The following is a 15,514-nucleotide window of genomic DNA, read 5'->3' on the forward strand; positions in this document are numbered from 1 at the left end:
ATTTTCTATGTTAAGCGTGTGGATCAGATAGAAAGAACAAAGTGCGCTGAAATTCTCTAAATATTTCTTAGTTTTTAATATTATTGTCTATACATAAAAAATATGAATCTATTTTTCAATACTGTTATCAAATCTCATCTTTCGGAGGAAAAATAAAAATTTCAAAAATACATCATCTTTAATCTAATATGTTAAAAATTAAAATTACCTGAAATTACATTTGTCTTTCTTTCAAAAAAATATGCAGCCCTGTCCTCCCTCAATTACATATTTTGACTATGACCTGACTATGACCTCATGCTATGGTTTCGAATTCAAACGAGTGAAATATTTGTCTCCGCGCTTGTCGAATATAATAATATTATATAATGTACACCGCAACTCGTGAGACGAGTAAATACATTTATAAAATCAGGTTTCAATAGACGAAATATTAGATTTAATTACGAAAAAAGATTCGTGAGAAATTATTTTAACCCACTGCATAATTACTAGTGAATACGCTATACGAAACAAGATATAGTGATAAAAATAAAATGCAACCATAATATAATAATGGCCACTATGCGATATGTTTATATGAAACGTAATACAGAGGTTTTTTTTTTATTTTGCTCTCGTTTCGCATTGATTGGATTTCAATCGTTTTCAGAATATATCTTAACTCGGTAATAATGAAACGGTGACGATGAAACGAAATTAACTAAATATTGTATTTTTACTGTGATTTCCGAAAGGTGCATACAATTCATTAAATATAATAATATAATACACCTACTTAGGTGAGTATTTTAGCTGTTTATTCTGATGCGTAGCCACTAGACACCCAAGTAAATGAAATGCATTTTTCGCACGACCTGGTGAGCAATTTGCAATTTGCGATTATTCACTTAATTTTGGTGGCATTTCTCATCCTTTATTTCCAGTCAATTTTTAAGTTTTGAAATCTCGTTAACGAATCGATTGATTTACTGCAATTTACATTTGAAAAATGCGCAACTATTGGTGTCACATTCGTGTTCGTATTAGGCGTAATTAAATCCAAACACAACACACCCATTATATTATAGATTTACAATCGTAAAACTTCAAACCAAACTATGAAAAAAATATGTAACAAAAATAGTGCTATTTAACTATCACCTAGGTATGTGGTTTAATTACCAACTATTTGTTTTTGGTTGAGTCGTGAGTAGGTCATATTTTACTATTACAATAGTCCAATGCGTAGTTTAGAGAACGAAAAATATGCGTATTTTTTACCTCAAACCTACGAACAATAATTTTGAAAACAAACATGAAAACGAATGAGGGGAGAAGGGTTATTGTAACATAAAGTCATGCGATGCGTTATAACGTTATATAGGATGATTCACCGAGCATGCTCATTGCTCAACCACATTGTTCCATTCAATATTGAATTCGTTTGAATTCAAATATTTTCAAAATCTTGAATTCCTTTGAAGTACTTGAAATGTCCTGGATGGGGAGGGTTCTCATTTGAAAAACAGATGTTTCTACCACCACAGGACCCGCCTTGAGTAGTACGAAATCTATCAATAATTTGAAAATATGATATTTAAGTATATTTCAATATTACACAAATTAAATTTAGAATAACCACGTGATCGAAGAAACCATGTATATAAAAAATCTTTAACACGGAGTAATGGCAAAAACGAATCAATACAAATTGAATTCTATATAACAATCCAACCATGCGGATATTCCCATAATTAGGACGAAATTATAGGTACTCCAGAATTGTTTGTCTATAACCGCCTACTCGTGACGGAAAAAAAAACATCATTCATCGTGTGTTGCTATTATAGGGTTTAATCCATAATTTTTGTCAGAGTACCTACGTCATAACAATAATAATATACGAGTAGAACGAAACAAAACTAATGCGAGATAAAAAAAAAAAAAACGACATTATCCACCTACGTATAACACTATTCGACTGATCTATATAATGTCATTATGCCGCGTATGTAGGTACAGCGGAAAATCTGTTTAAAAATGTAAAAGTTAATTTGTTTATTTCTTTGAACGTCCGTGATGGAATTAAGCCGGAACGCGCTTTATACAATATACGATATAATAATATAGTGCTATTGCGTAGGCAGAATTGTATAATAGTTAGGGTATATTGTACAGTGCAACGAGGGATACACATGTCATAAACTCATAACTATTATCATGTGCCTCTGTGGACGTAACATGAAACAAGATTTTTAGACATTCCGAGTAAAGACGGTATAGTAGGTAATGCCGCAGCTACGACTGGATAAAAAAAAAATAAAAAAGAAAGGATAAAAAAAAAAAGGTGACACTTGACTTAAATAATTTCGAAATAACAATTTTACAGCCCCGGGGTTTTCCAAAGAATTATAAACGTGAACGTTATTTAAACTTGTATTGTAATAATAATAAGTGAATGTGTTGAGGAAAAAAAGCCCGACAGTGGATTTTATTATGTCGTTTTCAAAAAGCAATTATATACGATATTATACGTATTATATGCACGAAAACTCTGTGTGCGCTCTTTGCACGTTTTGCATTTCATATACGGTATAATGTATTTATGAACCGCGTTAGGTAACCTAACCATATAAGTAGGTATATTATTTAAAGTTTGACTTTTTTTCGACACAATTTAAAATATTATAATATTGTGGAGTATAGGTACGATTATCATTATTTATATAATATTGTTTTACGCTTTAGGGCGTAGGGCTCGTTCCGATAGTCGTTTTAGTTATCGTTTGATCCACAACCTATTTTCCGAATACGTCATGTACTGTACTATTTTAGAAATCAATCACCATCGTAACACAGAAAATACTTAGCCGGCCAGGGTTAGATTTTTCACCCTAACACACGTCACTGCAAGGTGAAACATAATTCGTAATCGTAATAGCTTATAATATTATTATTAATATGTCATCAATAGGAATTCGTTCGGTTTTGAGTTTTGTCAACGATCGTAACTCATCTGTGCGAAATAATGAATAATAAATCAAAGCGATGTACTTACATGATACTTTGTTCAATCGAACTAAACTAATTAATACTATAATAGTATGCGATAGTTATCAGTGGATAATTGTATTGTTTCCTAACCTATATAAATATTAAATATAATATATATTCTATCAGTAATCAAAGCACTGACAACGTCCGAAACAATGTAATTAATCATTCGAATTGTTTGTTTAGTGTCACTTTGGCGGAACGCGTTTTATATGAACAAGCAATTAATAAATTATGACCACCGTTGATGCGTAGAGTAAAAGTGAAACGTTTTCGTTTTTTCCATCGATTACCAGTAACTTTATACTGCGAGGGAGGGGGGGGGGGGATAAGAGCACATTTGCTTCCATATAGTTTTTTAAGGGCTGATCGTTGAAATTTTTGGGATTGGCCAGCCCCCTTCCACTAGGTAAAGAAAACAAATTGTTTTGATACGAATCTATTTTGTATAACTATTATGGTTCAAAATATCTATATAAAAAAAAAATTTATACAGTTTTCAATACTGATAAGTAATATAATTTACTGTACCTGTTGGTAAATTAAATTGATGGTTTATAGACAGATTTATAATTTTATAAATATTTTTTTAATACTAAAAACGACGCGACTGTGAAATATCAAACAACGGTAATCTGTGATATCTGAAATGATGGTATATTATATTATTATATTTGACAATGGCCGGTGAGCATGGGTGCAATGTATAATCGCACATTTCGAGACATTTTGAGGATTAGGCGGTAGATGATTTACACTCGGTATAACTACTTAGTATTTAAATATTCATCCTCATCTAGAAGAGACATACTATTCTTATTCGATTTTAGTAATACTTCAATTTGCACCACGTGGTGTCTCAGGTAAGATGGCAGAAAAGAGCGATTGACACGAAGAGAACAATACAAAAAAACTGCACTGTATTGGAGTGGTGTCGATGTCGATAAAGTATACGGACAGCGTAGATGGCTGAGGTGTGACAAAAAAACGACTGGCGAGAAGGATTGGGAAAACCGAATGGGTACGACGAGAGTGAAGGAAAATCGTCGACGCCGTTATAAGCAAGTAATGAGAACATTGCGTAGAGTTAGAATGGGATAAGGGAGGGACTAGATGTCGTTAAAGAAAATATTAATGGTGGTGGTAGGGTGAATTGAACGGAAAAGTCGTGGAGCCGTAGAAAGTTAGGTTGTCAGTACGAAAAAAAACACAACCTCCACCAGCCACTCACGCCTCCACCATGACTACCACCGCCACTTGTTCCTGACGTCACGACATTTTCTAATTGCGTAACATGAGCCTCGTGGAAGAGACGAGATTCTCAACGGCCTTTTTTTCACCCCATCTCTTAACCGAGTCATTATGACTATCACTCTGATTTTCCATCCCACATGCATTATATTTTCTAATTATTATTATTATTACAATACAGCAGGTATAGAGTTTCATATTTTTTTATTTCGAGTAAATACCGTAATCGAGTTTGGTCAAACTGTGAAAAAAAACCACCAACAAAGTCGAGTGCGAAAATCACTTTACTGTTATTTGTACAGGTTAGGTAAACCGCCCGACCGTCGTGGCCCTTAGCATTCCTACACAAACGACTGTCCATTTTAAATTCCAAGCAATTCTTTAAACACTTTTTTCGTGTAGTAGAAGTGCTTGAGAATTTTCACGTCAAACTTCTAACAATCGGAAACTGAGTGCCGGAGAGTAGTTTGAAGAGGTCATTTCCGATGTCTTCAATAGTTTCTCAGTAAGCTTACATTGCGTCATATATAGCGAGCAACTATTATCGATCATTGATAAGTGTTAAGAAAATGCGATTGAGCGTGGTGTATGCAAATATCGGTTTTAAGTTTTAACAGAGCTCCGTTCTAATAGTCTTACGATCGCGTAAATATATAATAATATTCATATCGCAATGTTGTAAATAACATAATACCTTTTTTGAAATTTTTTGAAATTTTAAACAATATCGTGTAACTCAGCATAGAATGTAATGATAAAACAAAAAAAAAAAGAAACATATAATAGATACAACCATCCTAAATGATTGGCACACCCTAAAAAGCACCACCATACTTATTGTTCGAAATCCATTATTATTTAAAGTTTGAATATTGTATATAGACATTTATAAGGTTTAGTGTAGTCGAGTATGTTTATCTTTAGTGTATAAGTACCTTACAAGTTACAATATCATCAAATTTAAGATGTGTCTACACTCATTATTTCGAGGTCTTCACTTTTAAGAAAATATTATTTTTATACAATTTGATGTAAATACATTTTTATAACAATTTTTCACAATATCTTTATTTTTTTAAGTTCTTTATTGATTTGAATTACCTACAATGTACATTTTTTATTTAATATTTTGGAGTAAATTATATTTTCAGAAGTATTTTGATATATCAAAGTTGAATTTTTAACTAGTAGTTAATTAGTGAAACCTGGTAAGTATTTAAAGTTTTTGATGAGTGGATTATAGTGGCATACGAGGTTACCCACCTCAAAAATGTTGGTCTACGTCTAGGTACTTCGCTTACGAAAAATATTAACTCCTTATAAATAATTTACAACTCATTCAAAATTAAATTGGTATGTATCAAAAAACTCCGAAAAATATTTTGCTTTGTAGCATGAAATTAAAAAATGTACGACTAGGTATGTACAAAATTATAAAAAATATAAATTAAATTACGCATTACGACTATTTGGAAAAAGTTAAAACTTCTCGAAATAATGATCGTATTGGATACTCAAATGGATCACTCCTTGGATATTACTTAGTTTCGCTCGGCTGCTGCACGAAATATTAAGAACGTCTCCGAGGATTTGGTGAACTATCCTGAAAGTAAAAATCACAAGAAAACTGTAAAAACGTCATACAAAGTGGTCTGGGGATTACTGACATTACCGAGGCATTAATTATTTGCGCTTGTTCGCATTTAATATACAATGTACAGATAACTTTATACACGGAACCTACCTACGCATACACGTGTTGTATACATAATAATATGTAAACGTTATCGTCCTCTATTCGGTATTGAGATTGTAATGATGAAATGCAAAACAGCTTGCGCTTTTACACATTCGGCTCGTTAATTATACAGAAACGCGTTTAAAGGGTAGTATTTGCTGATAAAACCAGCGGAATAATAAGTTATTCATTTTCAGACCTAACTGATTGGAGATTTTCCGTAATTATAATCATCCCTAATGTGTATTTGATTCAAATTAGAACCGACCAACACGGTAACCACAATGTTACAATATCATCGCCGATGGAAATCAATCCACCGGCCATTGCAGGTTTGCAGGAATCGGATTACCTACGCGTTTGAACTATAATAATATCCAAATACAATGTTTTATATTCTATTTCCATATTATAGTACACAACACGCTCATGGTGTAACGTCCATACAACGGTGGACTACGCGTCAGGCAAAGCTGGGCAAGTTAGTCATTTTTTTCAACTAGTTGAAGTTAAGTTACTTCAATAAAAAAACTAACTAAGTTAGAATATAAGTTAGTTTCTGAAACTGTAAAAATTTCTAACTTAGTTAGTTAGAAGTTAGTTTGGTGAAAATAGTAACTAAGTTAGAGTAGAAGTTAGAAGTTAGTTTATAAAAATTAAAAAAATTTTTTGTTAAAATGTAAATAATAAGTTAATATTTAATAATAATACATAATATAATTTATATGACTATATGCTAGTATATTTTATTCAAAATATTTGTTAAATTTTAACAGAAGTGACATTTCAAAAGTATCATCGGACATAGATCCACGCCTTTCATCAAACAATTGGCCTCCTGCACTAAAAAGTCTCTCGACGTGAGCACTAGAGGGAATACTTGTATTATACTTAATATATAATTTTTGTATTTCTTCAGAAAATGTGTTTAATGGTAGTTTAGGAGAAGAGTTTGAATATTCATTAAATAAATTTTGAAGTTTATCTGTTTCTGGATTTTCTAAAGCATCGAAATGTAAAAAATCATCATATGTGACTTCATTGGTTTTATCATTCATAATACATTCAGTATTTTCTGCAATTAGCTCAAACAATCTTGCTTTTAAACATTCTTTCAACTCATTGACCATTTCTACTTCAGCCCAATTCCACTTAAACTTTGGTTCTAAAGTAGCAGCTAATTTCATGTCTGAAGATTCAAAATTTGTATCAAACCTATAAATGAAATATTTTATAAATTATATTTAAAATTAATAAAATTTCATTAATCAATTTCAAAATCATTAATCACCGTTTTTTTAATCCACTGATCAGCACTTCAACTAATGGCTTGCAATATTTTAGGTTTCCATGCAATATAAGTTGATTTAATGATTTTTTTACAGCTGTTAATGTAGGGAGAAGATAACCAATAGAAATATATTTTTCTCCTTGCAGTATATCTAAAGCTTTTGCAATAGGTTTCATAACCTAGAAAAATTAAAGATCAAAATATAATAGTTTATTTATCAAAGCATATTGAGATTGTCTATTGGTTAAATCATTACTGCTTTAGGGGTTAATAATACTATCAACATTTATATTATAATTAAAAGTTACTTTGCAATATTCAGTCAAAAAATCTGTTTCTTGTGGTTTACTTAGGCAAGGCAACTGAATATCAGTACAAATATTCTCTACTTCATCAAAGTGGCTTATAATAAAACTCAAAGAGTCATACAAAGCATTCCAACTACAAAAACAAAAAGAATAACTAATAGGCATATTCAAAATAAAGATATTAATTATATAGATGTATACTATGATAGTTAGTCATTTTAAATACCGTGTATCATTTGGTGTGATTAAATATCGACCTAGATGATTTTTAATTTTATCTGCCACCAATGTACTCATATTTTGTTTATTGAAAAGTGCATTACACTTTCCAAAAGCCCTTCTACTTAATGTTTTATATGGTCCATCTTTGATTTGTAATTTATTCACATCATTCGTGGCCAGCAAATTGAATGTATGCGAAGCACAGCGCAGTTGTTTAGGCAGCCTAAAATGTCTTTCTTCCCCTTCACTTAAAATTTCAAAAATATCCGTTGAATATATAAGTGAATCATTTTCTGGAGTTTCTATTTCATCTTCAGTAGTGCTATAAAGTCTAATGAAAAAATTGTAATTGTAATTATGATATAAGTAAGTAGGCATGTAAAAAGAAAAATACTACTTTAAGTAGGTATGAGTAAAACAATTGTCTCACAATACAATATTTAGAAGATGTCAGTTCACTATTTGTTTAAAAATTAAAATACCAAATAATACAAATGGTTAGCCGATTCTCTTCTTTTATTCTTTTAATAATAAATATTTATTATACCTGAATGCCTTAGCAAAGTTTGATGCATTATCTGTAACCATATAGGTTACTTTTGTATTTATTTTGTATTCATTCAACACAAGTTCAATCATATCAGCTAGAACATCATATGTATGTTTACCAATTATACGCCTACAAGCAATGGCATTCGACTTGTGTTCAAAGGTGAATGGATCAATCCAGTGTGCAGTAAAGCCCATATAAGACCTACCAAATAATGAAATAAAATAAATTACAAGCATTAGAAGTGTGTAAGTAACAATGATTTGTGAATAGTTTGAATAGATTGTGATTAATTTAAAATATATATATATTATAATACGAAGGTACCTAAGTAGTTGAAAAAAGACATGATGATAGGACTGGTAGGTAGGTATTATTAAAAAGTAATTTTATTTAAAACTGTTGCATTAATATAGTAAAAACTAGAGAAAAAGCTGATAAATCAAACAGGAAATATTTTTATATGTACTAAAACATTTACCTTCTGAATGCAGTCCAGCAATCTGCAGTAACACATACATATTCCAAATCATTAAACTTTTTGATAATTGAATTTTTCATTTCTTCAAAACTTGAATTAATATTTCTCATCAATGTTCTTCTAGATACTGGTACCATTTGTGCCACAGTATTAGTATATTTGAGGAATGCAGGATGTTCAATGAATGAAAAAGGGGACACCGTACTAATTATTAATTCCATGTTGGCTCTATCAAAAGTAGCTTGAGACAACTTAGTTTTTTGTTTTTTAAATTCATGTAAATTTAATTGTTTCAATGTACTCGGTTTATCTTGATTAAGTGATCTTTTTTTAACCATATCATTAAACTTATCTAACATAGATTTATGTGTACTCTAAAAAAATCAAACAATGACAAGTATAAATATATAATCTATAATTATTAATTAGTAATTTTTCAGATTTAACCATTAACAAAAATAATAAAGAACCACCTTTTATTTTAATGGCTAAATAGCTTAGGCCATATCTAGTCATAGTAACTAATTTGCTGGTAGGCGGGTGATTATTTATTCATTTTTCAAGTATATGTTATTAATTTTTTTAAATAATAATCAGCAAATGTATACTTTAATTGGACAAATAATAACCATACAACCATGCCAGTAAGTAGAAGAAAAAAATTTATTTATTAAAAATAATTAAATATATTCCAAGATTAAATTTACCTTAATATGTGCTCTCAAGTTTGAATACGATGTACTTGAAGTGGATAATGTTTTATGTTTAGGTTTACATAATACACATTTAAATTCAATATTTTTATCCTCAATCTTTCCTTGTTGTTCAAAAAACTGTTGTAACTGTGGCCATTTTAAATTATAATTACTATCGGCAACAGCCGAATCAGCAACGATAACACTCATTTCAATTTTATAATGAACAATTTGCACAACAACGAAAGTAGGCACGAGACGTATTGGTACTGAAAACTGTTTAAAAAAAGAAAACAACAACAGGCAACAGCGCGTATGAATCACGATCGTAAAGTGTCACAAAAGTGTCTTGGTTCTCAGTCGTCATGTGCATGTGTGTAGGATTCTAGAATAATCGCGCGTCGCGACAGTCGTAAATATTATTTGATATTATACGATTTATACGATATTGTGTCTATACTAATTGGTTAAGCCACCCGTATAGATACTATTTATATCTAGACATCTAGTAGATATCTACATTCTACAGACTACGCGGAAAAACCGTGGTTTCTGTGCGTACATTATTATAAATAGTAAATACTAATATTTAATAATATTATATTATATGAGCCAATAATCTATATAACCTAGCCGTAATGTTATGATTAATGAACAGCTTTTGGAATTTTGGAATGAAAAAAAAATTATAATAATAACTAGTTACTTTTTTTTCTAACGAGTTAGATAAGACTATTTTACACATTAAATTCAACTAGTTAAGTTACAAAGTTAATATGATTTAAAACTAACTAGTTAAGTTAGAAAGTTACTTAAAAAGTAACTTTCTAACTTAATTTTAACTTTCTAACTAGTTAGTGCCCAGCTTTGGCGTCAGGTTACGTTTTGACTTCGGACGAAATCCGTATAGTCGTCGCGTAATCGATTTAAACTATTTGAACACCGAAACGGTGCTTTCGCCACTCGAATAGTTCCAAACACGGTGGTGCTCACAATAATAATATTATATTATCGGATGAAAACATATTATTACGCATAGGGTTCGCAAAAAAAAAAAAAAACCGAAAATAAATAAAATATCAAACACACATTTCCCGATCAGTGGCGTAATGATTTTTCGTTCAAAACGAATATGTACGTAAGCTGTTGTATCATAATATTGTTATAATATTATGTATACGACGTTTAGGTAGGTATAGCCGTGCGTGTGCAATGTCGATTTACCTCCGATTCACTTATATTATATTCGATTATCACATTTTCGGTATACTTATACAATTAATACAACAACTGCATGAGGTACCTATATAGCTGAACAACAACAACAACACTCGGCTAACATAATAATATTATGTGTTCGATATCACAATATACGTACACAACAACAACAACAACAACAACAAAAACTACAGCAATAATAATAATATATTCTTACAACAACGACTCGGGTAATATAGCTATGTGACGTGGAGGGGTAGTTTTTTCACCACCCCCCCCCCCCCCCCCAATTTGTTTTTCACCATTACAATATGCGTTATGTTATGCGGCGGTGCAGTGGCGGGAAAAAAGAAACGGTTAAATTTGACACAAACCAACGTTATTGTCGATCCGTTCTCGAATTTTCCTAAACGACTTTCAAAGATCCGCTCGAGCCCATGTGCGAGCTGTGACTACCGGTTCACGTGATGTGCTACCGTTGCGTATAATGCGTACAGTATACGTGCATATTATTATACGACCTAAATAATACGAGTAAAATCGTTTGTTTTAGCATGGTAGGGGGAGGGGAGGTGGCGGTGAGTTTTTCCGTGCGTGTTGTGCCCTCCTGCCAGACAGATGTTGAAAGTTTTAGTTTTTCTGGCGTCAGAGACGGCGGCGGCGGCGGCGGCGGCAGCACAACTAAAAGGGGGTCGGGTGTGTATTTCGCTCATAAGGAATACGTGAGGGAATTTTAAATCGTTTATAATCCGATGCCATTTTTCTTGAGATTTAACCGTGTCCGTTATATACAGCGCTCTGTTAGAACGCCTGTAGTGGCGGTGGCGGAGGGGTGACGATACCGAGCGAAAATAATATTATTATACACAAGTGGGTGGCGGGAGCGGTGCATGGTGGCTGTACATTATACATAGGATAGGCTCTCCTTATATTATAAATTATATACTGTTAGCACTCGGTAAAATGGAGTTTAATAGCGTTTATTATAAGGTGAACGCCATCCCCCCTATTTCTACACACACACACACACACACACACAGCACTTGCACACCCTCCTTCCTTCTTACATACCCATCAACAGGACCCCACGAAACCGTTCTGCCGCTGCCGCCGCTCGTTCTCCGACAACAAACTAGTTAAAACGCTGGGCTCGTCGGCGGTCGGGTCTCGGGGCGGTGCGGGGTGAACGGCAAAGTTTAAATAAACTTCCGGTTTTCTTCATCGCTTACAAATAAGCCAACTCGATTCTGTGTAGGCCTCTGGACGAGAGCCACCGCCTCTCCCGGGTTAATTAAAAATCGCGCGCACTGTCCCCGTCGCCGCCGCCAACCCCATAAACAACGTTCATCCGATATGGATTTCAATTAAAACAACGGGCGAAAAACGAAGAAAACGGACGAGACCATCTTCACATCCCGTTTCACTTTCTTCCTCTTTCCATCTTGCTGCAGTTTTCGCCCGTCGGTCGGTTTTTTTTCTTATTTTATTATTAACCTTATCGAGAACACGCGGGCGCAAAACCCAACCAGGCCCGAACGCGGTGTGTGCTATATTATGCACCTATATATATATATATATAATATTGCAGTGTAAATATATTTTCACTGGATAACTGGAACGCGTCCGCTTCGGCGGTGGTTAAAAGTTTTCAGAACATTTTCCGGAGTGAATTAAATATATAATGAGACAGACCACTCTCAATAGTTCTGGCTCAACTTGATAGTTACTGGTCGGTGGTGGTAAGGGAGGGCAGGGGGGAAGTAGCTAAAAGCGAATTTTAAATCAGCCACTATCTCTGACCTCTGTTATTATTGTTTTAACCTTAAGGTCACTAATGTGTGCACGTAGGTACCCGTAAAACCAATAGATTCCAACCCCCCCCCCCCCCCCCCCCCCCCCCGAAGTCGCCACGTTTTTGGTACGCACAAAAACGGCGTTAAACGAACTTATATTTTCGTATTTTTCATCAAAAGTTAGGATTTCGCCTCGAGGAATGTGAGTTAAAGGTACCTACATTATAATATTAAACGTTAATATCACGCCACGGCGAATGGCGAATGAAATTACTCCTTACGAGTTCTGGTCCTTACGCGGGTTTCCATACTGTTTGAAAGTTTCTCCGCCATGTGTGCATATTATAATATCGTATATTATTATACTATGGAACTATCGACTGTACAACATGTGTACGTCATGTAATTATTATATCTCATCTCGCGAGAATTTCGTATTTTTTTTACGATACTCCACTGAGTTATATTATCCTGTTCGTTTTAACTTTCGTTTATTATTCATGTGTAGCTCGGCATGCTCGCGGGTGTGTAGTAAACTAATATGGTAAAATGCAACGAACGGGTGCGGACGGTATATATATATATACATTCACCCAGAGACAAGTTACGCGCATAGTGTTCCGTTTGCCAATAAATATTAACGATTACGGACGCGTTGTTTATTGATTCAAAGCGAATAGTACGCGTTGTTCGTAAGCAACAAAAATAAAAATGAAAACATAATAAAAACAAAGACGAGAAGTTGGAAAAATAACCGAGTGAAGACGTTTGTATGCACCTACTGTGTAGAATTGAATCGTTACGTACTCAAAAACTTTCGGATGGTTTGTTGCGGTCTTGCGCTCCATAAAATTGCTGTTCAATACAATAGTCGTGTTTAAAACTCGGCCGACCACTACGTATATTATTATTATATTATACAAACGTGTAGACTTCGGCCTAACAAAATAAAAAATAATATTAACAAACGATTGAGAAAAATCGTTGGAGAACACATAATCGCGCACACGCGATAGACGATGGCCACACCGCGTTACGACATTCGGTGGACGAGGATGGTTTTCACGGACCGAATATATAACGGTCATAATAATTACAATCATTCATAAACTACATTTTTGTTATGTGCTTTAGTTATAATAATATAGTTTCATCGATTTCGATCCGAAAACCGTTAGGACAATAAAGACGGTGTTGCGGTCGTTTCCGGAAGAGGGCGGGCGTCGCGATTATAATATAATGCAAAGACTTAGCCAAAAATGTTTTCACAAAAACCGGAAAATTCGGTATCAAAGTATAAATGCAATGTATTTTGAATCTAGAATGGTACTATGAATGTACATGAAAGTGTTGAAACTTTTGAAAGAAAATTGGGGTCGTGTTTTTATTTGCCTTTTGGAGTTTTGGTCGATTTTATTCACTAGTAAAAAAAACAAATTTTCGTTAAATTTAGTCATTATAGCACACACATTACGTACACATCTCGTGGGGTTTGCCATCCACCACCTGAGGTTAGGTGGATTGTCCGTCTGATAATATCATACCACTCGCATAATCACGCAAAACCACCTCAATCCTTATCAGCTGCGAGTCTCGCGGGTCCTCTATTTGGCATGTTCAACGCCGGGCGGGACTGCTAGAATTATTATAATAAGCTTTTTTTTTTCGATGGTCGGTCCGTTTTTCTATCCGTACAGGTTCGCTAAGCTTTTATATCATTTTGCGGTTTACGTGCCCAAACACAACGGGCGCGGTTGGCCGTCGCCGTTATTGGCACTCGGAACCGTCGGAAACCGCATCCGGATTATTCAAATTAACTTGATTTCGAAAACTAACAACTTCGTTATAGCATATACGGGTGCGCCGGGTTGCTGTCGCGTGCGTTTATACATATAAACACACACGCACACATATATATTCAGTTAAATCCCATACGAAAACAATATGTCCGCCTCGTAGTAACTCATACTTAACGTACATAAGGCGCTTCCGCGCGCGCAGCTATATTTGTACAGAGGGTGATAAAACAATCATTACGATAATAATAATATTACGACGGTGTATAAACGTCTAATATACAAGTGTATTGTCTTCCTATGCATGTCGTACGGGAGTTGAGGGCCACCGAGTTATCTTATTGTTTACCGGCGCAGCAGAGTCAACACCTTATTACACGTGAAAACACGGTGCTACTCCCACTGAAGCATATTATAATATACAGGATGATTCGCCAAGCATGAACATCCCTTTTTTTCTTCAACAATGCAGCTATTTGAAATCTGATTTTTGGAATTCTTAATATCGATTCACGTCTTAAACACTGTATTATTACAATCAAGTTCTTGAGATTTTATGAACCGGTAAAATCTGTGATGATCGGAATTCTGTTTTTTTTTTTCAAACGAAAACCACTTCTTTTTTTTAATTGCAAACTATTGGGTGGATACAATGTTTTTTGAAAACGTGGACGTACCTAATTCAAAATTCAAACCAGTAGTAGTTTTTCAGTTATTAAAACGCTTACAGAGGCTAAGGATAATATCCTTAAAAATATAAAGTTGTAATATTGATATTAATATTTATCATACACTTAGACCATTTTTACAAATTATTACCTATTATTACTGATATAGTAAGATTCATCACTAAAATGTTCAAATCGCCATGGCCCCAAATCTCCCAAACCTGTTATTGTGGATATATTATTCTTAGTATACAAAATTAAATAACTAAATATACTACTCTTGAGTAGTAAATATACGTAAACATTTTCAGAAAAATTGGCTGGTGTATATTATAATTTACAGCAGGAAATGGGAATTCTCATTTAAAACACATAAGAAGGGAATGAGCATAGACCACTACTTAATGTATTACAAAAAATCTCAAGAATTCGAAAATATGGTCTTAAAGTATATTTTAAAATTCCAA

General features: G+C 33.4%; 2 protein-coding genes across 2 annotated transcripts in view; one reads left to right on the forward strand and one right to left on the reverse strand.

Moving 5' to 3' along the window:
• Positions 1-15,514, forward strand: part of LOC132937501 (uncharacterized) — a 582,052-nt gene that overhangs the window by 115,818 nt on the left and 450,720 nt on the right. The gene's annotated exons all lie outside the window — the stretch shown is intronic.
• On the reverse strand, positions 1,433-8,491 carry LOC132936189 (uncharacterized). The gene is made up of 6 exons (XM_061002883.1): positions 8,394-8,491; positions 7,851-8,177; positions 7,625-7,757; positions 7,317-7,495; positions 6,800-7,240; positions 1,433-1,553 (listed from the first exon to the last, which is right to left on the reverse strand). The coding sequence occupies exons 1-6, from the start codon at positions 8,483-8,485 to the stop codon at positions 1,433-1,435; spliced, it is 1,293 nt and encodes a 430-aa protein (XP_060858866.1). The 5' UTR covers positions 8,486-8,491.

The sequence above is a fragment of the Metopolophium dirhodum genome, chromosome 1 (assembly GCF_019925205.1).
Source record: "Metopolophium dirhodum isolate CAU chromosome 1, ASM1992520v1, whole genome shotgun sequence".
NCBI lineage: Eukaryota > Metazoa > Arthropoda > Insecta > Hemiptera > Aphididae > Metopolophium > Metopolophium dirhodum.

Coding starts and splice junctions, on each gene's coding strand:
- LOC132936189 (XM_061002883.1), bottom strand. CDS start 8,485: ATGATTGAACTTGTGTTGAATGAATACAAAATAAATACAAAAGTAACC. Junction 8,178..8,393: donor AACTTTGCTAAGGCATTCAG/GTATAATAAATA, acceptor TTTTTTCATTAG/ACTTTATAGCACTACTGAAG. Junction 7,758..7,850: donor ATCACACCAAATGATACACG/GTATTTAAAATG, acceptor TTGTTTTTGTAG/TTGGAATGCTTTGTATGACT.